The 22,243-nt window shown below is 33.0% G+C and overlaps 1 protein-coding gene across 4 annotated transcripts in view; it reads left to right on the top strand.

The window, feature by feature from the left end:
* Positions 1 to 21,190, top strand: part of LOC129938986 (alpha-1,6-mannosyl-glycoprotein 2-beta-N-acetylglucosaminyltransferase) — a 100,588-nt gene extending 79,398 nt beyond the window's left edge. For 2 of the 4 annotated variants that reach the window (XM_056046941.1, XM_056046867.1), the window contains exons 11-12: positions 1,066 to 1,284; positions 21,041 to 21,190. In XM_056046941.1, the coding sequence (XP_055902916.1) occupies positions 1,066 to 1,284; positions 21,041 to 21,077 (256 nt within the window). In that variant the 3' untranslated portion in view covers positions 21,078 to 21,190. Of the gene's footprint in view, positions 1 to 1,065; positions 1,317 to 21,040 lie in introns of those variants that run through there. The other 2 variants (XM_056047094.1, XM_056047013.1) reach the window with 2 other exon arrangements.
* The last annotated feature ends 1,053 nt before the right edge of the window (positions 21,191 to 22,243 follow it).

Here is a 22,243-nt window from a genome sequence, read left to right as displayed (position 1 = left end):
CAGGACGCATTCAATATGTTCGTATTGATTCGATCGACCAAGGTAGCCATCTTGGACCTTTGTTTCTTATATTCATAAAAGATCTACCTGATTTTCTCCTTCCTTCATGTTTGCCGATGATCTCAAATTTCTGAGATGCATTAAGGATCCAGTTGACTGTGTGCTTTTTCAAGAAGATCTTCAAAGCTTATCAACATGGTGTAAAATCAACAAGTTAAACCTCTCTAAGTGTCAATTTTTTTCATTTTACCGCCACTCTTCTCCTTTTGTATATGATTATCATATTGAGAACAAAGTTTTCGATAGAGTCGCAACCAGATCGTGAGATCTGGTAGTCTCATTTTTGACTCTTAATTCAACTTCGCTAATCATTTAGAATTCAAAGTTAATAAGGCCAACTCTATGCTTAGATTTGTTTTCCGCAACTCTAAAGGTCTAAGTGATCCCTAAACCTTAAAAACGCTTTACATTGCTTATGTTAGATGAGTTCTGTGTGGTATGGAATCCGTTTTACAAAACTCATTTTGTTAGAATTGAAAAAATTCAAAGAAAACTTACAAAAATAGTTATTTATAAACTTAGATGGAACGTTGATGCTATGTCACCTTTTATACTCGACGTCAACTTCTTGGCATTCAGACCTTAGAAAACCGCCGGAAAATAGTTTTCATAATGTTTATTAAAGATATTTTATCCTTTCATATTGACTGTCCGTCTCTTATGAATTTGCATGTTCCAACTCGAGTGCTTAGAAATCGATATTTATTCCATGAGGCACTTCATAGAATAAATTATGCTGTTAACGAGCCAATATCTCGCTGTGTCAGAGAAATTAACCAAATATCTGATTTTATTGATTTTAATTTTCATTTGAGTAGGGATACATTTAAAAATATCCTCAGCCTATTCTTTCTGTCAAAATAAGAAACGAAAAAAGCGTGTCCCTATCCATGTGACACGAAGTGTATGCTCGTTAGTAGAGTGTTTAAAAGGATCAAGTCAATTATAAAAAAAATGCTAAATAATTTGCAATGATTTATATTCAAATATACTTAATTTTTTCAGTGGAGTTCATCACAAAAAGAAAAACTGTGAATCTAATCAAGTGATCTCAAAGGTGCAACAAGTACTTCGCATCGCCCGGAATGCTGGTCAAATGTTTCCCAGATCTCTAACACTGACAGTTGTTAGTTTAATTAAGAAAACAAAGCTACGCAAAGGTAACGGCGGATGGGGCGATCTACGTGATTTCCAACTTTGTATGAATACAACAATTCCCACAAGGTGAACAATTTTATTAAAAAACAAACAAAAACCAACAGAGAACTAGTATATTTTTAGTTTCAAAAACAAAACAAAAAAAACTTCAACATAGAACCTGCTATAAATTTTGCAAACTAAACTTTTACAATAACAAAAATTATTTAAAAAATCGAAAAAAAACTATAACACTATAATAATATAGATTTATGCTTATTCAAGTATCGATTAATTAAGGGGTGCATATTAATTAATAAAATTCTTTTATTAAATTAACACAACACAACACAAGGTACTATAACATAAATTAACAACAATTCTTCGTGTGAATGTAAACCAAAAACAAAACAAAAATATTTATGTATATGAAGAGGAAAGTTTTATAGTTGACAGTTTATAGTGTTTTTTATAAATTTTATTAAAAACAACAAATAAATCAATGATCCGAAATATAAAAGTACCTCTAGTGTACATTCTAGTCAAATTATTTTTGATAACATTCAAATTAAATCCATTTTAGTACACGAACATAATATTAACATAACACAAATCATATTAGCATACAAAAAATTAAAATTATTCCCATTTACAGTGACGAGCAAAAGTTGTGAAATGTTTTCAATTATTTGAATAATCTAATATTTTTATTTTTTATTATTAAGATTATGAATCTTACGTTTATTATTTATAATATTTTTTTTTAAAAAAAGGATATATTTTACAAAACAAAAATTATATTATTAATTTGCGACTTGTCCAATTATGCACGTTTCAAAAATTGTTTTTTCTTTTAGTATTTAGTCCATAGGCCCTTATTTTTTATTACTTGTGAGCAACGCTTAGGCATAATTTCCACCAAATTATGAAGAAATTCTCCTGGAATATGACTCCATTCCAACTCCAATCGTTACCAAAGCTCCTGAATATTCGATGGGTGATTTTGGTACTGCCCCAGCCGTCGCACAGTGGTCTCAAACATGAATCTAGCGGGTCATAAGTCATATAATTTCTAAATGAGTTGTTTTTTTTGTTAAGATCTTACTAAATTACTTAGATTAGTTTGTTCCAAATAAATACTCGTTATTATTACTTACTGTAAATATTCATAGTAATATAGAGTATACGCGAGTAGCTGCTATACTAATACAAGGATATGTGATAACAATGTACAGTGCTCCACAAAAGTCTGCGAACAATTCACAAAGAAAGAGTGATATATTTTTTTGGAAGGTATATTTCAATTAATAAATGTTCAAGGTTTTGATGTAGGTATACTAATATACATAAATAAACTAAATATTCTCTATTAAAATAAAAAAATAAAAACAACGACAAAACTGTGAAAATCGTCCACAAAAGTTAGCGTACAGAATATTTTATACTTGCATTACATACTATTGAAGTAACCGTTAATTTTTTAGCAAAACAGGTTTGTTTCTTAGGGCTTTGTTTGTGCTTATCACGCGTGGAAAATAGTTGTTTGTATTTTTTTTTCGTAAAAAAACTATAAAATGGTTAATTAAGAGTTAAGTTTAAGTGAGCGGCAGTTAATTATTGATTTGAACTTAAAACAAAAAATGTCCTACTGGGAAATATCAAAAATAACTCAAGAAGCCGGTCAACGATCCAAACGACCATAAATCAGTACAAAAACACGGGTAAAGTTGAATCAAAATTAAGATCTGGCCGATCATCGAAGCTCTCTGTAAGAGATAAGCGTATAATAAAGCGGATGGTTTACCAAGAGCCCTTCAAAACGGCTAACGCGGTAAGCGTACAACTTGAAAAACATACCAACATCAAAGCGCATCCAGAAACGGTAAGAAGAGTAATAGTTCAAGGGGGGTTGAAGTCATGCACACCCAGGAAGAAACCATTTGTCAATAAAATCAACCGACACAAACGACTCTCGTTCGCAAAGGATTATGTTAACAAGTCTCCGGACTTCTGGCGAAAAGTTATATTTTCCGACGAGTCGAAATATAACATTTTTGAGTGTGACGGTCGTTTGAGGGTGTGGCGAAAACCAAACGATGCCCTTAATCCTTAGTGCACTATCAAGACTGTAAAGCACGGTCTGGGTGGGGGTCCTATGGTATGGCGTCTTCAGGCGTCGGAAAGCTGGAAATAATCGAAGGGATCATGGATCAATATGTTTATATTGACATACTAAAACGAAATTTAAAAACAAGTTCCGAAATTCTGGGTATTGCAAACGATTACTACTTCCAGCAAGACAACGACTCCAAACATACCCCACATAATACACGTATGTGGTTGGCATACAACACTCCCCACTTGCTACGAGCCCCACCACAGAGTTCAGATATAAACCCCATTGAGAACCTTTGGGATGCTTTTGAAAGGAAGGTCCGCATCCACGATATCCGAAATAAACATCAGTTAAAAGAAGCTATATTATCTGAATGGAATAGCATAAGCAGTTCTTTTACAGAGAAACTTGTAGGGTCTATGCAAAACCGCTTAAGAGAGGTCAAAAGGATATCCGACGAAATACTGAAGAAGAATAATTATTTTTCTTTTTTTCTAACGTTTTTTTCATATCTTTTACAGCAGTACGCAAACTTTTGTGGATAATTTTCAAACTTTTTATGGTTTCAATTTGTTCATTTCTGAATATAGAATATTTTGTTTATTTATATTATAAAAAATCAAAACCTTGTACATTGTTTTGTTGAAATATACCTTTCAAAAATTTGAATCACTCATCGTTTGTGAATAAGAGCGGATTTTTTTTCAATAATTCATCTTTGTACGCAGACTTTTGTGGAGCACTGTAGGTTTTTAAAGTGATACATTTTGGAGTCCAATTTCACTGAAATTGTCACTACAGTCACTTTCATTATCACTTTCGTTTGCAGTAATTAACAAACTCGAGATCTTTTCGTCAAAATCATATTTTTTTGGTGGAGTATTAGGCTGAAAGCTACTGATGACGATATCAACCGAAGATTTAATATGTTCGAGTTAGCCGCCTTCCAAGACACCTTTCTTGAAAAATGCTCTCGATATCTCTTCAGCTCTTTATGACGTGCTTCCTGCACATCCTCAGCTAATGCTCCTATGGGAAGATTAAAGTTTTTAATTGCAGTAGGACCGTGGATCAACAGCTTGTGAACCGTCACAGGCATAGGGTACCACTTATACAGAGTAACGTATTTCCTCGCAGTTTCTTGGATAAAGTGTTCAAAGGATTCAAGGTTAATTTCATGGTTAGACAAAAGCACATTTTTCATGATTTAAAATCATATTTATTAAATTAAACGGTGTTCAGGAAATAACAATTCGACTGTTAAAAGTCAAACATTTCATCTTAGAATATTGAAGATTTCAATCAAATCTTTATTAACACCAGTAATGTCGGAGGTAACCTCTGAGTTATTAAAAAACCTACTAACGGTATTACCGTCATTGGCATTACCTCCACCTTGTTTTGAATTGTCAATTCAAAACCCTGTTCTCACTGGAAATTCGTCAATGATACGTTTTTTCCTGTCCGCACATTTTTTTTTTTCATCTATGGTTTTAGCTTGCTACTTTTCTATGCCTAATCTATAGGAAATATGGAGCAAGCGTTCTATGGACCTAATATACCCGTGACATACCCCACGATAAACTTTCCGTATTGTATTCTCGACACAATACAGTATCAATTTCGTTCATTTACAGGCTCCTTGCTCCACAGATATAACATTTTTGGGTGTTCCGGTTACCTGCTAAGGCGTTACAAGGAAGTGAAGGAATTTTAATTTGATGCTTACAGAACGACCCCAAAGATCAACACCAACGTCCACTAATTTATTGATTTGGTCCTGAATGTTTTATGTTTCAGAAAGGAATTCCTCCACAGTTTCTTTTACAAACCGAAAACGGATCGGTCGAAATAGCCGTGTTGAAGAAGTTCGATGATTTTGCCACAGTATGAACTCTTTGTTATCTGTACCTATAGCCTTTAACTGCAGTGGAACAAAATAAGACACCAAAATAGTGGAGTCCTTAACCACTCCATCGCTACCGACCAGTTTGTAGCGATTGAGACTACCGCAACCGTCACTTCTCCATTTAAATAACATGACAAGACAAGAAAACTCATTTTTATTGACTAATTGAGTCATATTACTATTCAAACATATTAAAAGTCGTTTAAGAGTTGTAGTTTCTGTTAAGGTCATATCCGTTAGTTTTGGATAACAACGTTCCTTAGCTTTCATAATTTTTGTATAGGAGGGGTAAATATCATTTCATATTTCAAGAGCACCTATACGCATTTGACAATACTGCATTTTTAATAGTTTCAAAGATACTAGTAGGCTTAGTGCTTTATCGGGAGTATATGAAGTGGTTTTCTGATTAAAAGAGTTTCCTTTATAAATTTTTTGTACGACCTTAGCTTGCACTGCAGATTCAAGTATTTTTCCAATCAATTGAGCAGCATCCCTTTTACCTACCTGCCTTAGTTTTGTCCGTGCAGCAAAACATAGTTCTTCAGGTGACCTGTTTTCCATTACCGAAATAATTTGTCTTTTTTTAGCTTTTGATCCGCAATCTAAAAATCGCTTACTTGGTCTCCTTTTGGGTCGAAGCAGTGCATGAGAGCTACAAGATAGAGCATCCTTGTTGGCACAAATAAATTTCCCTTCAAACCATTCCTTGAATTCATCTTTGAGACGAGAATATGATCGATTGCAATGTTTCTAAAATTTGAAAGCTGCTACGAGAAATGTTGTACTGAGTAGACTCTTCTCTCAGAAAATTTAAATCATTTCTTTGTCTCTGACATATTGACAATCACTTTTTGCACCTCCAGCCTTGATATAAAAGGTATTTTTTTTTTTGGTCTTTTGACCCGGAAGATTCGCTTTTGAGCTCACTGTGCGTCGTTTGACAATTGACCACAATTTTTCAATTGGATTGATGTCAGGACTTTGTGCTGGCCACGTCGTCGTCATAAACTGTTGATTTCCAACCATTCTGTGACAAATTTCGAAGTGTGTTTGAGGTCCCCGAACTGCTGAAAAGTTATTTCACACTCTTTGTAGCCCATCGATGCAGTAAAAGGTGGTAAATTTGTCTTCAAAATATCCAAATAATTTTCTTTGTTCATGATACCCTCGATTTTTACTAAGGGTCCGACAGAGTTCCACGAGAAACAGCCCCAAGCTATTACCGAGCCTCCTCAATGTTTTACGGTCTTCTGAACTTGATGTTGTTGAAGTCCTTCTCCAGGACGTGACCAATAAACAGCTCTTCCATCCGTCCCTATTCTATTGACCTTCGTCTCGTCGAACCAAATTCCTTTTTTCCATTGGTCTATGGCCCATTGTCTGTGCTTTTTAGCAAAAACTAACCTGGCCTTAATATTTTTCGCTGAAAGCACAGGCTTCTTTGGTTTCCCTTTAGCTGCTAATCCCATTCTTTTGAGTGCCCGGCGTGCAGTCCATTCACTAACTGACTTGTCTATGTTTTTGGCTGCCTGCTTAGGTGTTTAGGATCCACAACTCCATTTCCATTCTTCTAGCATCCAAGTCAGTAAGTAGTCGTTTCCGTTCCTTTTTTTATAGATGGTACAACGATATTTACGCTTTTTCTAATTTTAAGCACAGAAGCATTTTAAATTTGTAATAGTTTGGATATTTCGCGAGATGATTCACCACTTTTTAGTAAAAAAAATAGCGCTATTCACGATATTTTTACAATTTTTTTTAATTTTGACAATAATCCGCACTAAACGTTTAAAAATTAACTTTCATTTACAAGAAACTAAGACAAATGATAATTATCTCAACTGTTACTTGTGGAATAACAGTAAAATAAACAAAGCACAGTAGAGACTTAATTAAAAGACCTTGTTTAATCTCTTGAAACTTAAACGTGTAAACATGGTCACATCGAACAATTATTATTATTTTTATTTTGTTTGTTAAATATATTCTTTTTTTTAAATCTTATTATACACAATAATTTATAGTTGGATAACCAAAATAAAAAAATGTTAATGTTATTCAAAACTCTTACTTTTGAACAATTTTTTTTAAATAGTCGAGAACATTTGACCACTTTTGCTCGTCACTGTTTGTTCCTTTCTCATTGTTCTATTATTAATTTATTTAAAACTTTTCTATAGAACTCGTGCTACGAACGATTAAGTCCTAATTTAGGGTTTGAATACTTTCGATAACATCAAATGAGGTTGATTCGAGCTGAGCTCTAATAAACCACTTTGATTTGATTGAATTATTGTCAACTGCTATAATTTAAGGTCGTTTTTATTTTGTTATTAAACAAAACACGAGAAGCTTAAGAGAACAAAAAATTCATCGAATATAGATTTTATTGTTCCGTCCAAAATAATCCTAGATTTTTTGTTATAATTAATGCTGATCGGCAATTACTTACTTAGAACGCAACAAATCCCAAATCATTTTATTTCATTTCATTAAGATATTTTAGTAATTATTAATTCATGGTTACTTATTTTGTAAGTCTTGTTTATGGCAGCTTTTCAAACACGTGATTGTGCAACTTACGTTTAGGAAGTTATAATTCAGTTTGCATAAATAGTTTAAATCGTAAATGGTGCAGCAACTTACCAAAATAGGCCTAGATTACGTACATTTACGAGTGTATAGTTTGATCTTTTAGCAAAAATTATATATATAAATGAGATTGGCAATCTGTAAATATCTTAATATTGCCTTTTTATTACTAGGAGCACAAATAAGATCTATTTTTTTTGTCTGCATGTGATGATGCCATAAATTCAAAATATTTTAAAGGTCTACAACATACTTAGGTTCATTGCTTAAATCATACATACAGCTGTGTTCAAAATTATAGTAGTGCGCTTCATGGAATGATTTATGGCTTTATAAAACTATTACACTACACCGACGCTGCATCGAGTCTACCAAACACTCACAACGCTCCTTTGGTATGTTCTTCCAAGCATCCTTCACTACGGCCCACAGTTCTCGGTTATTAGAACGCTCAGCTCTTCTAACCTCCCTCTTTGCATCCCCCCATACGTTTTTAATGGCGTTAAGGTCAGGTGATTGCGCTGGCCAAGACATTAGCTCAATCCCATTGACCGGAAACCACTCTTTAGCCGTTCGACTTGTGTGCTTCGGATCGGTGTCTTGTTGAAAGACCCATTTCAGCGGCATATCATATTCAGCAAATGGCAGCATTGTATTTTGTAGGATTTCGACATAGACCCGCTGATCCATAATGCCTTCGATACATTTTATGGGCCAACAGAGTATGAAAAACAGGCCCAAATTAAAATCTTAGATCCTCCATATTTTACCGTCTTCGTAGTGAATTTGGGTGCTTATTCTATTTTATGTGGATGACGGACGTTTTTGCGTTATCCAGTGCCACCAAAAAGAACAATTTTACTCTCATCTGTCCACAAAACATTGCGCAATTTCTCTTTAGGCTAGTTTATGTGCTCGTTAGCAACTTGGAGTCGAGTTTAAATGTGCTTCTTGGTCAACAACGGGACTTTGCGAGAACTGCGAACATTTAAATTTGCTTCCAACAATCGTCTCCGAATCGTAAGTGCACTTACCTCCAAGTCTAAGGTCTTCTGTATTTTAACGACGACGTAAAGGGCTACGCTTTGCTCATCCGGACAATGCGCCTGTCCTCCATGACTGTCTTCTTTCTGCTTCTGCCTAGGGTTTCGGGTGTTTCCTTAAATTTAATGGCGTGGGCTATCATTGTATCATTGTGGGTGAGCATCCTAAGAGATTTTGGATTTCCAAATAAGTTTTCCCTTCCCCTCGCAGTTTGAGTATTAGGCATCGCTTATCCACATTGCAATGTTTTGCTCTTAATTCAATTTAAACAAAAAAAAATTGTTTTGGAAATTTATCAAAATTAAATTAATACTTACTTTTTAAGAAAAAAAAATAAATAGTTTTAATTATGTATCACTTACAAATCAAACAAAATCAGCTCCACTGCTATTATTTTGAACAGCTCTAATTAAGCAAACATCTAAAAGCTGACTAATATCTTTTGTTGTTAATTCATTTTCAATATATGACCGTTAGAAAATTTGACATCACAGAAATTAAGTTTCCAACTGTAAAGATGGCGTTAATGTCAGGGATGCTATAGTTCAATGAGCACTACTATTATTTTGAACACAGTTGTATATAATTTATTCTTATTGAATCGAATACGTGATTTTTTTCAATGGTCGTCGAAAGCTGATATAGGAATTCAAATTGAAGAATATACACCATATTCTAAGCCTGTAATGATTTACTTTCATCAAAAGCATACAAAATTAAAGAAAGATCATATTCAATTCATTAAAATTCCAAAAAAAACCCTTACAAAACTTAAAGTTTTAAAAAATCAGTTTTGCTGATCGAGGATGTACTTAGACTCATTAATACACCCACAGAAATAATTTTAAAGGTAGTATGATTTTCCAAATTAAACAAAAAAATATAATATCTTTTCAAAACTTTAATGAAAAACATAATAAAAATACTAATTCTAAATAAATGAACACTTTTGATTTCTTTGTCTGAAATTTTAAGGAACAAATTAACTAAAAATTAAAAATTCACTACGAAATAATTATAGAAAAACTTTTGTTTTTTTGTTTTTAATAATTCTAATACGAAGTATGGTTGCCATTTTTGGCTATAACTTCTTCTAGTGGTCTAGGCATTTAGTTACAGTTACTCACAAATATTATTGGGTCAAATGTATTTATTTAGTTAAATGTCAATTTAAAAAAGAAAAACAAAAAAATCAATAAAAACAATTTAACAATTTATTCATAATAAAACAAATAACAAAAAACCATTTTATTTGGTACTAAAAATTAACAAAAGAACTGAAAAGTTATAGAAATACTCTTTTTTCAGCGTTTTATCGTAAATTTTGCTTTATAGAGTCTAAATACACCATTCGATCTATTATCCCCTCAATACATACCAAATTACATACAGCCCCATACCATCACCGAACCTCCACCATGTTTTAAGGTTGGTAAAAGTTTTTCTTTCTTTGGTCGGTATTTACCTTGCGCCATACTTTACCTCGGCCGTCCGATCCGAATACATTGTATTTGCTCTCATCTGTAAATATAACTGTTTTCCAGAAATCCATTGGCTTGTTTTTATTGGTTTAAGCAAATTCTAACCTTTTTTTCTATTTTTTGTATTAATGAATGTTTTATTTCTAGCTACTCTATCATTATAGCCATTTTCTCTAAGAACGCTTCGTATGGTTTCTGGATCAACAGTTTTGCCGCAATAATTATCCACTTCAGTAGCCATTTTTAGGGCGCTAATAGGAGGGTTTCTCCTGAGGTTTTGCAGAATTCACCTTTGGTCATGTTCATTTTAGATTCTTGGACGTCCAGGATTGGGCTTAAAATCTATCCTATTTTCATTTTTTGACCTCTGGATGATATTTCCAACAGTGCTCTTTGGAATTTTCAAAAAATCAGCGATTTTTCTTTGCGCCTTCCCTTTGGTATCATGAAATATAACAAGTTGCCTCTTGTCGAAAGAAGTATTTTCGTCCCATACTGCAAAAAATGCGTATTAAAAAATGCAAACAAATCAATTCAATCGACTAATATAACAGACCTAAACAACTGTACAGTAGTTTTTTTTTCCTGCGCTCAATTCGATATCCTCACTTGATGCTGTCAAATACACGAATGAACACTTGACCCAATAATTGTGTGATGTTGTTTTTCTTATAGTGAAGTTCATTGAGTAAGGTAACGGTAAATTAAAGAACTAGAAGAACTATTTTCATTCCAATTAAATTCACAATAGTGCAAGCAATGAAATCAAATGAGTGTATATTTTTTATGGACAATTGTTTTAAAATATAAATTTGACCCAATAATTTTGTGAGTAACTGTAATTAGGGTTTGAACATAAAAACTATTAATATTCTTCAATTCCTTTACATCCTTCATCTGGAAGTCATGATGGAAAACTTTTGATGATAAAAGGGACCACAGGTTTTCAATCGGGTTCAAGTGGGGACTTAAAGCTGGCCAGTTGAGAGTGGTGATATTTCGAGACTCTAGGAATTACATTGTTGCTCTTGATCAGGGGGATTTCAGCGTTGTCTTGCTGGAAAATGAATCCTGGTTTGGCTGTTTCCTCTCCAAAGTTGATTAAGACATCGACGAGCCGTTGAATTTAATACCCAGAATTTATGCTTGTGCTCAAATGGGAGTAGCTCCATTGTAACATATACGTGTAGGGAAGCTTCAAATCATTTTTAATCTGTCGGACAAAATAAAGTGCAAATCCCAAATCTTAATTCGGAGTGACTTAAGTGACCCTCCTTCATGTTTCACGGTTTTTGAATGCACCTTAGGCTCAGTCTTTCCGATGGTTTGCACCAAACTCGTTTTCTGGCTTTTACATTTTTTAATCCAAAGGATTGTGGCTATAAACGAAACTTTCTTGCAAAAGCTAGCCGTTTTTTTTATATTAATTGGCCGAAGTAAAGGCTTTTTCTTTGCAAACAAGTTTCTTAAACCACTTTCATTCAGTCGCCTCTGACAGTCCTTGATGTTATGGATAACTCCAGCTCTTCTTTGATGCTTCTCTTCGAAGAAGATAATGTTTTTTTTCTAGCCTCATTTTTTATTATGCGGTCATCAACAGCTGTAGTCTTCCTTTTCCTTCCACAAGAATTTTTAAAGCTGACGGCAGTTCCTCGTTGTAAAAAATTAAAATAAATTTTTCACTACGTTCAGACGGCGACTATTCGATTCGATTTTTACACGTATGTGGTTTTATCGAATACGAGTCGGTGGCGTTCACACGAGAAATATTGGATTCGATTTTTTCACGTACGGGTTTTGAGGCGTGGCAGGGGACACAGCACTATCGGCAGTCAACCCACCATCGTCAAATCGAAAACACGACGTAATGAACGTAATGAAATGTTGTTCGTGTGAACAACACGAAATAAAGAGAAGCGCTACTAAGCATGTCTATAAAAATACATTCTAAATTTTTCGAATCGTAGTGACAAGTTCGTACGGTATACGGAAAAAATTATTTCACGAATACGGGATTTTCCCGTATGGGCTTCGTGTTGACGCACAAATATAACAATTGCTGCCACTGCTCTAATCGATAAAATCCCGTATACGGTATACGAGAAAAATATGGTCGTGTGAACGTAGACTGACACTGCTCTATTCGATAAAATCCCGTATACGGTATACAAGGAAAATATGGTCGTCTGAACGTAACCTTAACGGAGGTTGTGATCAGAGGGTAAACAACTGGAAGTTTGTGACGTCATCAGTAGCAAGTCAAAAAATTGCAGCACTATGAAATCAAATGAACCGCTTGTGCACATTATTTTGTCTGACAGTGTGTATGTATGTATATAGACTCGTCGTAATCCTATTTTTGCCATTACTTCTTATGGCTGAATCACAAACACGACTAGGTTACGAATTCAGCCATTGGAATTCAATGCATGCTACCACAATAGAGCTTCGTCCTCACGTTTCGTTTGACATTCGTAAGGAAAATAACGTAATGTGACTCCAAACGGAAGCTCTAGTTCAATTATCTGAACATTTGCTTTGTCTGACAGCTCAACAGCTGTAAAAAAATGTCAACAAACAAAATATTTGTTCTTTGGAGGGAGGAAATAATATAGATATGTCATTCAAAGCAACATCGAAGCAGGACCACCGTAACACAGACGAAGCCGAAGCTGAAGCGTGTTTGTGATTCAGCCATTAAGCACCCAAATGGTATCATGTCATGTCTTTTTTGGCACTATTGTTGACAAGCCGCTTGCTTCCTGATCGTTTTTATGTCGCATATTCCGGACCTTTGTTGATGAAGTTATCAATGCTCGACCTGCCCAAACGTTCGTAAGATTGTAAAACCTATCTTATATTAATTTAATTTTTTCTTCATCGGTCGCCAACTTTCCACGCTGCATTGTTAAGAAAACACCAAACAGCTTTTAAAATTCAATACAAAGTCAAAAAATAACTGTTAAGCAATAATAATTACTTTAAAAAAACGACTGTTTCATTTTCAAATACTAAATATGCATGTTTTTAAATAAATAGGAAATTAGGGTTGCCAAGTACCAAGTTTAATTTGTTTTCTGAAAAATAACTGCCTTTATATTAAAAACAATAAAATCAGCTTGCCTTTAAAAATATTTCGGTGGGTGTATCTACCCCGAGGTTTTGATATTATCTTAAAACCTTTCACTTCTCATTTTCATCTTAAGAAATCAACTTATAACCAATAAAATTATTTATCACTGACTGCATGAAATTTTGTCCCGAAGAATATTAACTTGAATTTTGATCGATCTCCTTCAATTGAATCTTTTTTTTTATTCCGTTTAAGAATGTATGCCTTTTTTTGTAAAATAATTGTTTTAAGGATACAACGAATCCTTGATAATAAAAACTAGTGTCATATATTTCAAAAATTATAATTATTGACCACAAAATTGTATATCCTAAAAACTCAGATTGAATGTACTTAATAGTTATTATTTTTACGTTCGAAGACTGAATATGAATGTATGTAATGAAATTAATAACTTATTATATTTTTAAACTTTAATATGACATCTAAAAAAAACAAACGATAAATGTTCTTCAATTTAACGTCACGTATTTGTATTACAGTGCGCACTGATTTATTACATTGATGATGATTGTTATAATGAATTAATAAATTAAGAGTGTCCTTTTTATCGTTACACAAATTGAATCTCTATATGTTTTTTACATTTTTACAAATTAACACAAAATTCAATAAAAAATCTTTTAATACGAACAACTTTTGCCCTCTGAAAACGCGCACATTTATCATATAAGAAAAAATCTAAAATCTTTTATTCAAAAATAAGTTTACATATATTGTTTTGAGTTTTGTTCAGTGTATAAAATTGTAGAGCACCGATATGTGAAAAATGACAGCCCAAGATTTTTAAAAATTAATCATTTTCAGTCAGAAATATTTGAATTCAATTTCTCAAAAACTAAGAAAAACCAAAAACTTGTTATTTAATAGTTTATAAGTATTTTTTACATACAGCTTATTTGACCCACCCTTTACTCACAACTTTAAAAGAGAATACCTCTTTAACGAAGCAAGTAATGAACAAAATGTTAGTTAAGTTTTTAACTAAAACAACAAATTCATTTATTTATTTTTAATTAAAACTAGACACAAAATTAAAATCAATATTTCAGGGTAACAGCTTATTTGACCCATTTTAAAAATCGAGTAAAATTATAACTATTTATTACCAAAAAGACACGTTTACATAACTTTAGTATTTGGTATGTCCTCCCTTTTGATTTATGACTGCCTTAAGTCGATTTCGATAAAAATCCACCAGTATTCTTGCCCATTCTTCAACTAAAGCCATCTTTAGGTCATTTTTGTTAGAAATATGGCAGTAGTAAATTAGCCAAGTTTAAACAATGCCCGATGTATGTTTCAGATCATTGTCTTGATAAAATCGAAATGTATCCTTTATGCCTAGTTTTTCTCCGCTTTGGAACAAATTATTTTTGAGAATATTGAGGTACACTAATTTATCCATGGTACTCTCAATAAATTTCAACTTGCCGACTCCTGCTGCAGACATGCAGTTCCATACCATGACATGTCCTCATCCATGCTTCACTGTTGCTCTTAAGTTTTTATCTTGGAGTTCGGTTTTCGCCACACACAAGACCTCCCATCGGATCCAAATATATTAAATTTGGATTCATCCGCGAATATAACACTCTTCCCTAACGTGGAATCCTTTGCTATATGCTCCTTTGCAAACTGAAAACGGCTAAGTCGATTTTTTGTATTGATAAAAGGTTTCTTGCGTGCTACTCTTCCGTGCAAATCATTATTTCTAAGGACCCAGGGGAATGGTTTCTGGGCAACAAGGTTTTCCATGGATATTCGCCATCTCACTAGCAAGTTTTGGTGCCGATAGCTTTGGTTTTGTTTTACTCTTCGCACAATATATCGTTCATCCGATGCACTAAATGTTTTGTTCGGAGGTTTTCTTCCTTTATTTTCATTTCGATTCTCGAATACAAAACGGTGGATAATAGCATTGACCGTGCCATCTGGTATGTTAACAATTTCGGCTATTTTTCGCCGAGAAAGTCCATTGTTATGATGATGAAGCACTAATTCACGCTGTTCAACTGTTGTTCGTTTTTCTACGTGTTGCTTTTGCGAAAAATAAACAAAACTGGTCATTTTATTTAAATATAAAACGAATAAAAGAAAAATGCGAAAATTACCGTTATCTCGATATTTTTTCTAATGCAGGGGTGCCAGCACGTAACTTGATACAATCGACGATTGTCGATCGTCGATCAATTTGAAACAAATTATTTTTGACAGCACAATGGAGACGAGTTCCATTGTGACTTTTACTTAAAAAAGTCATTGTGAACTATAAAATGAAATGTCAAATGAGTTTACTTTGAAATTATTTCATTCTGCTTTCAATTTTAAGTCTTTTCCAAATTGTTTTTCTTTGATTCGGAGAGTGAAAGTGAAGGCGAAGAAGTGTCCAGTGCTAACATCAAAAGAAGATATTTGAGAGATAATAGCAACCCATTCTAAAAGGAGTAGATATTCAAAAAGAAAAGAAAGATCATGTATAACATTTGTTAAACATTTTTTTTTAACTTTGTGCAACAGTTTAGAGTCAACAAGGAATGTTTTCACAAGATACTCAGCTCGTTAGATCTTCCAGAAGATAGAAGAAGAACATCAGTTCCACCAGTTCTACAGCTTTGTGCAACATTAAATCTCCTAACCAGTGGGAGTTACCAAACCAAAGTATGGCACAGACAACAGTTTCTAAGTTCTTTCGCCGAAAGTTGAGTCTCCTGGAAAATAAGTATTGTCCGCAATGGATTAAATTTGATAACTCTAAATTTGGAGACAGCAAGGAGTATTATTATATTATATAGGAAATTTAAACTACCGAAAATACTGGGCTGCGTTGATGGTACTCATATTTTTCCTCTCTTGGGCAGTTTTAAGAATTCCCCTCGCTTAACCAACGTGAGAACTCATAAAATTGGTCAAAATCTGAGTCTGTTTTTTATTTATTGACATATTATTTTGTTTTTCCATTTTTCTAATACAAAAATCACTCCCGACGATAACTAATTTCTGTCGAGTGATAACTTTTGTTTCAAACGTTAATTTGACGTTTGTGTGCTGCCGAATCTGGCGAAACAATCGAGGACACTCGATTGAACCAAAACGTGTGCTGCCAATGATTGAATTGAATTTACCTTTTGATTTCTTCATTTTACTTAATATTTAGTTGGAAAACCCTTGCTGTCAATCACGGCTTAACATCTTTTTGGCAGACTTTCCACCAATTTTCTGCACCGTGCTATTGGTGTTGAATACCAAGCATTTTTAATATGTTCCCACAATTCCTCAACATTTTTTGGATTTTCACCTTCCAATTATCCTCTAAACATGATTTTACTAACCGAGAAGTATGCTTCAGATCATTATCGTGCATAAAACGCCATGTCAAAGGCAAATTGTCATCAGCGTAGGGAATATTGTGATCTGTCAATATGTTTTTATAACTATTTTGATCCATTTTTGAGCTTATTTTGACAATAGGGCCAACGCTCAATTCGAAAAATCTTATCCACCCGTGAAGGACGGACAACCCAAAGTCTTAAATTTTCTGTTTTCACTTCCCTTGTCAACGTACTATCTATATCATTAAAGCTTCTAGAAGACGCGCCACATATGAAACACTTTTGTGTTGATGATGTCCCCGTGATGGCATTACAAACTTTACCGTCAATTATCGTAAACAGTAGATAATGACTGACTTGTACTTGTTTTTCTTCAATTGACGTTGTTGTCTTTTTTAAATTCTTTCCCTCATTTTTAACTCAATTTTTTTTCTGCAATAGACATTTCTGTAAATTCCTTAACAGACTCTATTTTCAATGATCTGCAGTATCTTGTAGAACCTGGGCGTGGATTTTGCCACACAATCTTGGAGCTGTAAGAAAGTCTAAGCGAACAAAGCAAGTAATAAAGACAGAAGAATAAGTTGCCTCAAGACCATGGAAAGCTTGTTTGTAGGAGCTGTGTCCCGAACTTCCATCAAATCCCCACTTGCAAAATAAGTTTAGATTTTCCATTTCAAGTAGATTAATAACTTCCTTTTGCGATTCCAACAAACGCTTTGTGGTTAAATCTAGCAGTGCCTGAAGGGTAACCTCTACTAAAATTTTGCTAACTTTGATGTACTCGGTGGGTGGATAACATTGTTTTTTTTTTACAGCTTGTAGGACCATAACTCATGCTTTTATATTGTATTGATGCCGAGATAGCTGCGGTTGAACTACAAACTCTAGTGCTTTTTGGCCTGACATTCTCCAACTGTTTGTTTCGAGTGACTCCCTGTATGACTTCCTATATTTTTTTTGCTCGGTCAGGGGTAGTTGTTGTTATCTTCTTTAATCCTTCAGAAGCATTAACCTATCCCACTGCTCTCAAACTCATTTGAGTATCAAAACTCAACATAGACATCGATGTAGGCTCTCTTAATTTTGCTGTTTTCATTCTTTTTGTACGTTCAGTACTTTCATCAAATAAAACACTTGGTCGACCACGCTTAAGCCTTTCTTCAGGGCAACAACGAAAAGAAACAGGTGTCTCAAGCCAGGAATGTTTTTTTTTTTTGAAAACGTCTCGAATTTTCGAAAAGCCTTTCCCCAACAAGATTTGTACTCACATTTAAAGTGAGAAAGTGTTTTCGTTAAACCTATATTATCATAGTTTCGTGTTCGCTTTTTTAACTCTTCTTCCAGAAAAACAAATTGCGCTTGTAAATTAATATTATTAGCTGACCGCATTATATTTACAATATCCTTCCGGGTAATAAAGATCATATTTGAACTTGTACCTAAAGGTTAAAACAAGTCTTAAAAATGTTCACATTTTTTTTTGTCAGAAAGCACATTTACAAAAAAAAACTTTTTAATCAAAACCGCAAAAATCCGCAAATTTTTTTAAAGTTTCAAAAAAACGTAACACAAGCTACCAAAAAAAAATAAAAATTAGGCCTCAGACTCCTTCGGAACACAATTAAACCGATCAATATTTGCACAAAGAAGCAAAAAAACAGTAATTTCAAAGGTTTATTTATGATGATTGCTTTTTTTTTTTTAAATTAAAACTTCTCACAAAAAAAAATACTTAAATAGCTTAACACATACCAGAACTTGAAGGCTCCATACCAAAAATTTGAATATTTAATAATCTCCACTTTTTTTGTTGCAATTAAAAACACTTTATAAATTTCTTCAAAATAAACTCCAGCTATCTGTGAACAAGAATAGCTTGCGCCGATGCATGTAACACAAACTATGTTTAGTATAACGGTTTTAAAATTTTGCAATATTAACATCAGGGCAATTTATTTTTTCCATTTTTTGCCACCGATTAGGCCATTTTGTCCCATTGTGCGCCGCCTGATTGTCCGAGAAGGCGCAGAAATACCGTTATGTAACTCAACATCAGATTTTATTTGGTTTGAAGTCTTGAATGGGATCTGCGGTCGAAGCACTTTGTATTAAATGATCTTATCTTAATGTGGTTTTTCTTGCACGTGGGGCTCTCGAAACGTTTTGTGAAGTTCCAAATGTCTCAAGGTGGTGAATTGCGTTGTAAACAAGCTTTCTCGAACAATTTAATAGGTCCGAAATTTCCGAAACCTTCTTTCCTTGAACTTTATCCCATTTATTATCTGCCTTATCCTCTGTGCAATGTGGTCTTTTTTTCCATGTATGTATATCAAATTTTTTTTTACAGAATTTGTTTTTTAATTCACGCATTAGCACTTACCGATCAATTAATTAAAATAAAAGTTAATATATTTATATGAAATCAATCAGAATATGGATAATTCTGAGTGAAAGTTGCCTTGTGCTAATTAAATGACCAACCATTAGCAATGATCTTTGACTAGTTTCACATATAAAGGCCACCTTTTATTAAAAAAAAATTAAAAATCTAACGGTCTTATACTCTCGGGGTTTCATTAGTTCAAAGCAACGAGAAACCCTGTTATCTTATGAGAAGAGGTGAGTTTTGTATGCAATTTACTATATACAAGGGAAAGTGTGCTATTCACGTGTCTACCACGGTATATTAGGTGTGGGTCAAATAAGCTGTGACCCACTGTATACATAAATTTAGGCCGTGTGTAAATTGCGTTAAAACTTCTACCACGATTAAAATTTGACGTCTTCTTTGAGGTGGGATCAAATTTAGCCATTTGCTGTGTGAATTGCGTTAAAATAAGTATTTAAACCAAGATTTCTGCGCAGGTTAAAAAATTTCCCTCGATAATTTAAGAAATTTCCCTGAACAAAAATTGGTTTTCTTTATCGCGGAAAAATAATTTCGCTTACAAAACATATTTTTAAGAAAACAGGGTTAATAAAAAGTCTCGGAAACTAAAAAAAAATCTTTTTTATTTATTGTTCTCGATTCTTATGTCATACTTTAAAACAACAGTCAAAAATATTCAAACAAAATTCCCATTTTGATTAATTGATTTATTCGGTGTGGTAACACCGAAAAATTGTTGATATTTGTCATACATTTCAAAAGAAACAAAACAATTAATTCGTATTTGGTTCAGAAAAATGACAAATTTAAAGTATTTTGCTGTGATTCTTTTATATCTTTTAAAATATCAAAGCATTATAACAAGAAATTCAATTAAACAGAGAAGTGAGCGTGGGGTAAGTTATTAGTTGACGTTCTAGTTAAAACTTTTCCAATAATAAATCCTATCGGCAGATTACCCTTCGTGAGACCCTAGAAAAGAAAAGCATTGAATTTATATAAATTAATTAATTTCAAACTTACATTTATTGTATATTTTTCCAGCCTGCCTTCGTTTTTTTTCTTACTCCATTTCCGTTTGATTTGAATGTAAAATTGCCAAAGCAAGAGCAAATTTCTCTATCAATAGAAACGTCAAATTTTAACACACTTTAACCTGCTCCACAGCTCAATAAATTTTAACCCATTTTATTCACCTCATTAGTGTCAAATTTTAACGCTGGTTAAATTTCAAAACACATTTTAACGCAATTCACACACGGCCTTAAAAAACAAATTATTTTATGAACTAAAAATCATGTTTTACTGATCGCTGTAAATTATATGGTTTTATTCGCATATTAAAATCAACATTTTTAACAATAACAATTAAGATAATCCTTAAATGAACTTATAAATAACTGTCAGTTTTCACAAATCCGTTCTTTATTGTCCTGCATTTCAAATAAGTGTAGAAAATCCCAATCTCAAGTTCAAAGAGAAGTATATGTACCTAAGTCAACTAACAAATAGATTTTTTTTTTAAAAATCAGTCTTCTCTTTCGAATAGTCCAAAATATAGTCATTGAATGAAACTTATTTATATATTATATAGACTTAAAATTGGGTGTACAACATTTAACATACGCAATTACAGCACACATTTTAAAAACAAAAATGATCGTCTTAACGAATACCATTATCGAATACCAAAAAAAAACAAAACTAAAACATATTTTTTAAAAATCACTGTTTTAACATTTAATCAAAAACAAGAATAAATATTTATTTATATTCTTCTTGCATTTGTTTATTTTATTATTATTATTATTAATTATTTAAACTTATTATTGTTTTTACAGAAAAAATACTACGCATAGAAACATTAAAATTAAATAAATGGTTAAATAAACAAATATTTTATATTTACGTAAAAAATCCTAGTCATAGTTAAAAAAAATATTATGTAAATTAGAATAATAGTTAGTAATTTGCTAATAAAAATTGTGTATTATAGAAAAATTTTAAACTACATGTGTGTTTTTCTTTTCTTTTGGATATAAGATTGCAAGGAAAGTCGATGACTTAGGTTGCAAACGTCAATGTTATCTAGTTTTCAGAATCCCCTAAGGTAAATTCAACGTTGGAATTCAATTCAAAAACAGATATCGTTTTTATTGCCAAAACTAAAAAGGTTTTAAAAACAGGCAGCCAATTTTACAAGAGCTATGAATAAATTATTTTGAAATACACCATAGGTAGGTAGGTAGAAATGGCGATCTCAAGGCAACCTAGCGTGAGATCCAATTAGCGCTGTAGTGCGCAGTTTTGATAGAGTAAGTTCGGGTAATGTGGAGTGGTCGGATAATGTGAAGCACCACTGTATTCGCTCTCCTGAGCAAGAACGAGTTGGTTTTTGTTTGTCATCCATTAGTTCACTAACACAAAGACATTTATCAGTTACTTCCACGTGCGCAGACGTAAAAGGTTTTGCGCAGTTTGACCTTATTTGTTTTGGAGTGCATTCGTTGTTAGTTTTGGTTCCGAGAAAAAAGTTTGTGAGAGGTAAAAACAATTTTCTTTTTTAGAAATCTTTTTTTTGTCTGTTTTATGAAATGGTGATCTATCGAAATATTAAGTGAGTTAGTGTTTCGTCTTGCATTTAATATTTTTTTTTTATAATTTTATTCCTTTTGTGCTTTTCGGCTAATGTGGAGTACCTTGAAGAGGGTACCAGATTTTTTTATGAAATTAAATTTTGCTCAAAAATTTACAGATTTTTTTAAGAATGCCAAAAAAAGGAGTTCCAGTCAGAAAATATGATCTAAATAATATGAAAAAAGCATTGGAGGCAATCCAAAAAGGAGAAATGGGTGTGTTGTTGGCCTCTAAAATATTTGGTGTTCCAAAATCAACCTTACAACGGATGGCACGGAGTGGTAAGACAATAAGTGAACTTTTATCTACAACCTTGGGGCGGAAACCTGTTTTTACTAAGGAAATGGAAGAACATTTTTTTCAATACTTGCATGAAATGGAAAATAGCTTTTGGGGTCTTACTAGAT

Source organism: Eupeodes corollae, chromosome 1, assembly GCF_945859685.1.
Source record: "Eupeodes corollae chromosome 1, idEupCoro1.1, whole genome shotgun sequence".
NCBI lineage: Eukaryota > Metazoa > Arthropoda > Insecta > Diptera > Syrphidae > Eupeodes > Eupeodes corollae.
Note: the sequence above shows the minus strand (reverse complement) of the source record. Positions and strands in the feature narration are given on the sequence as shown.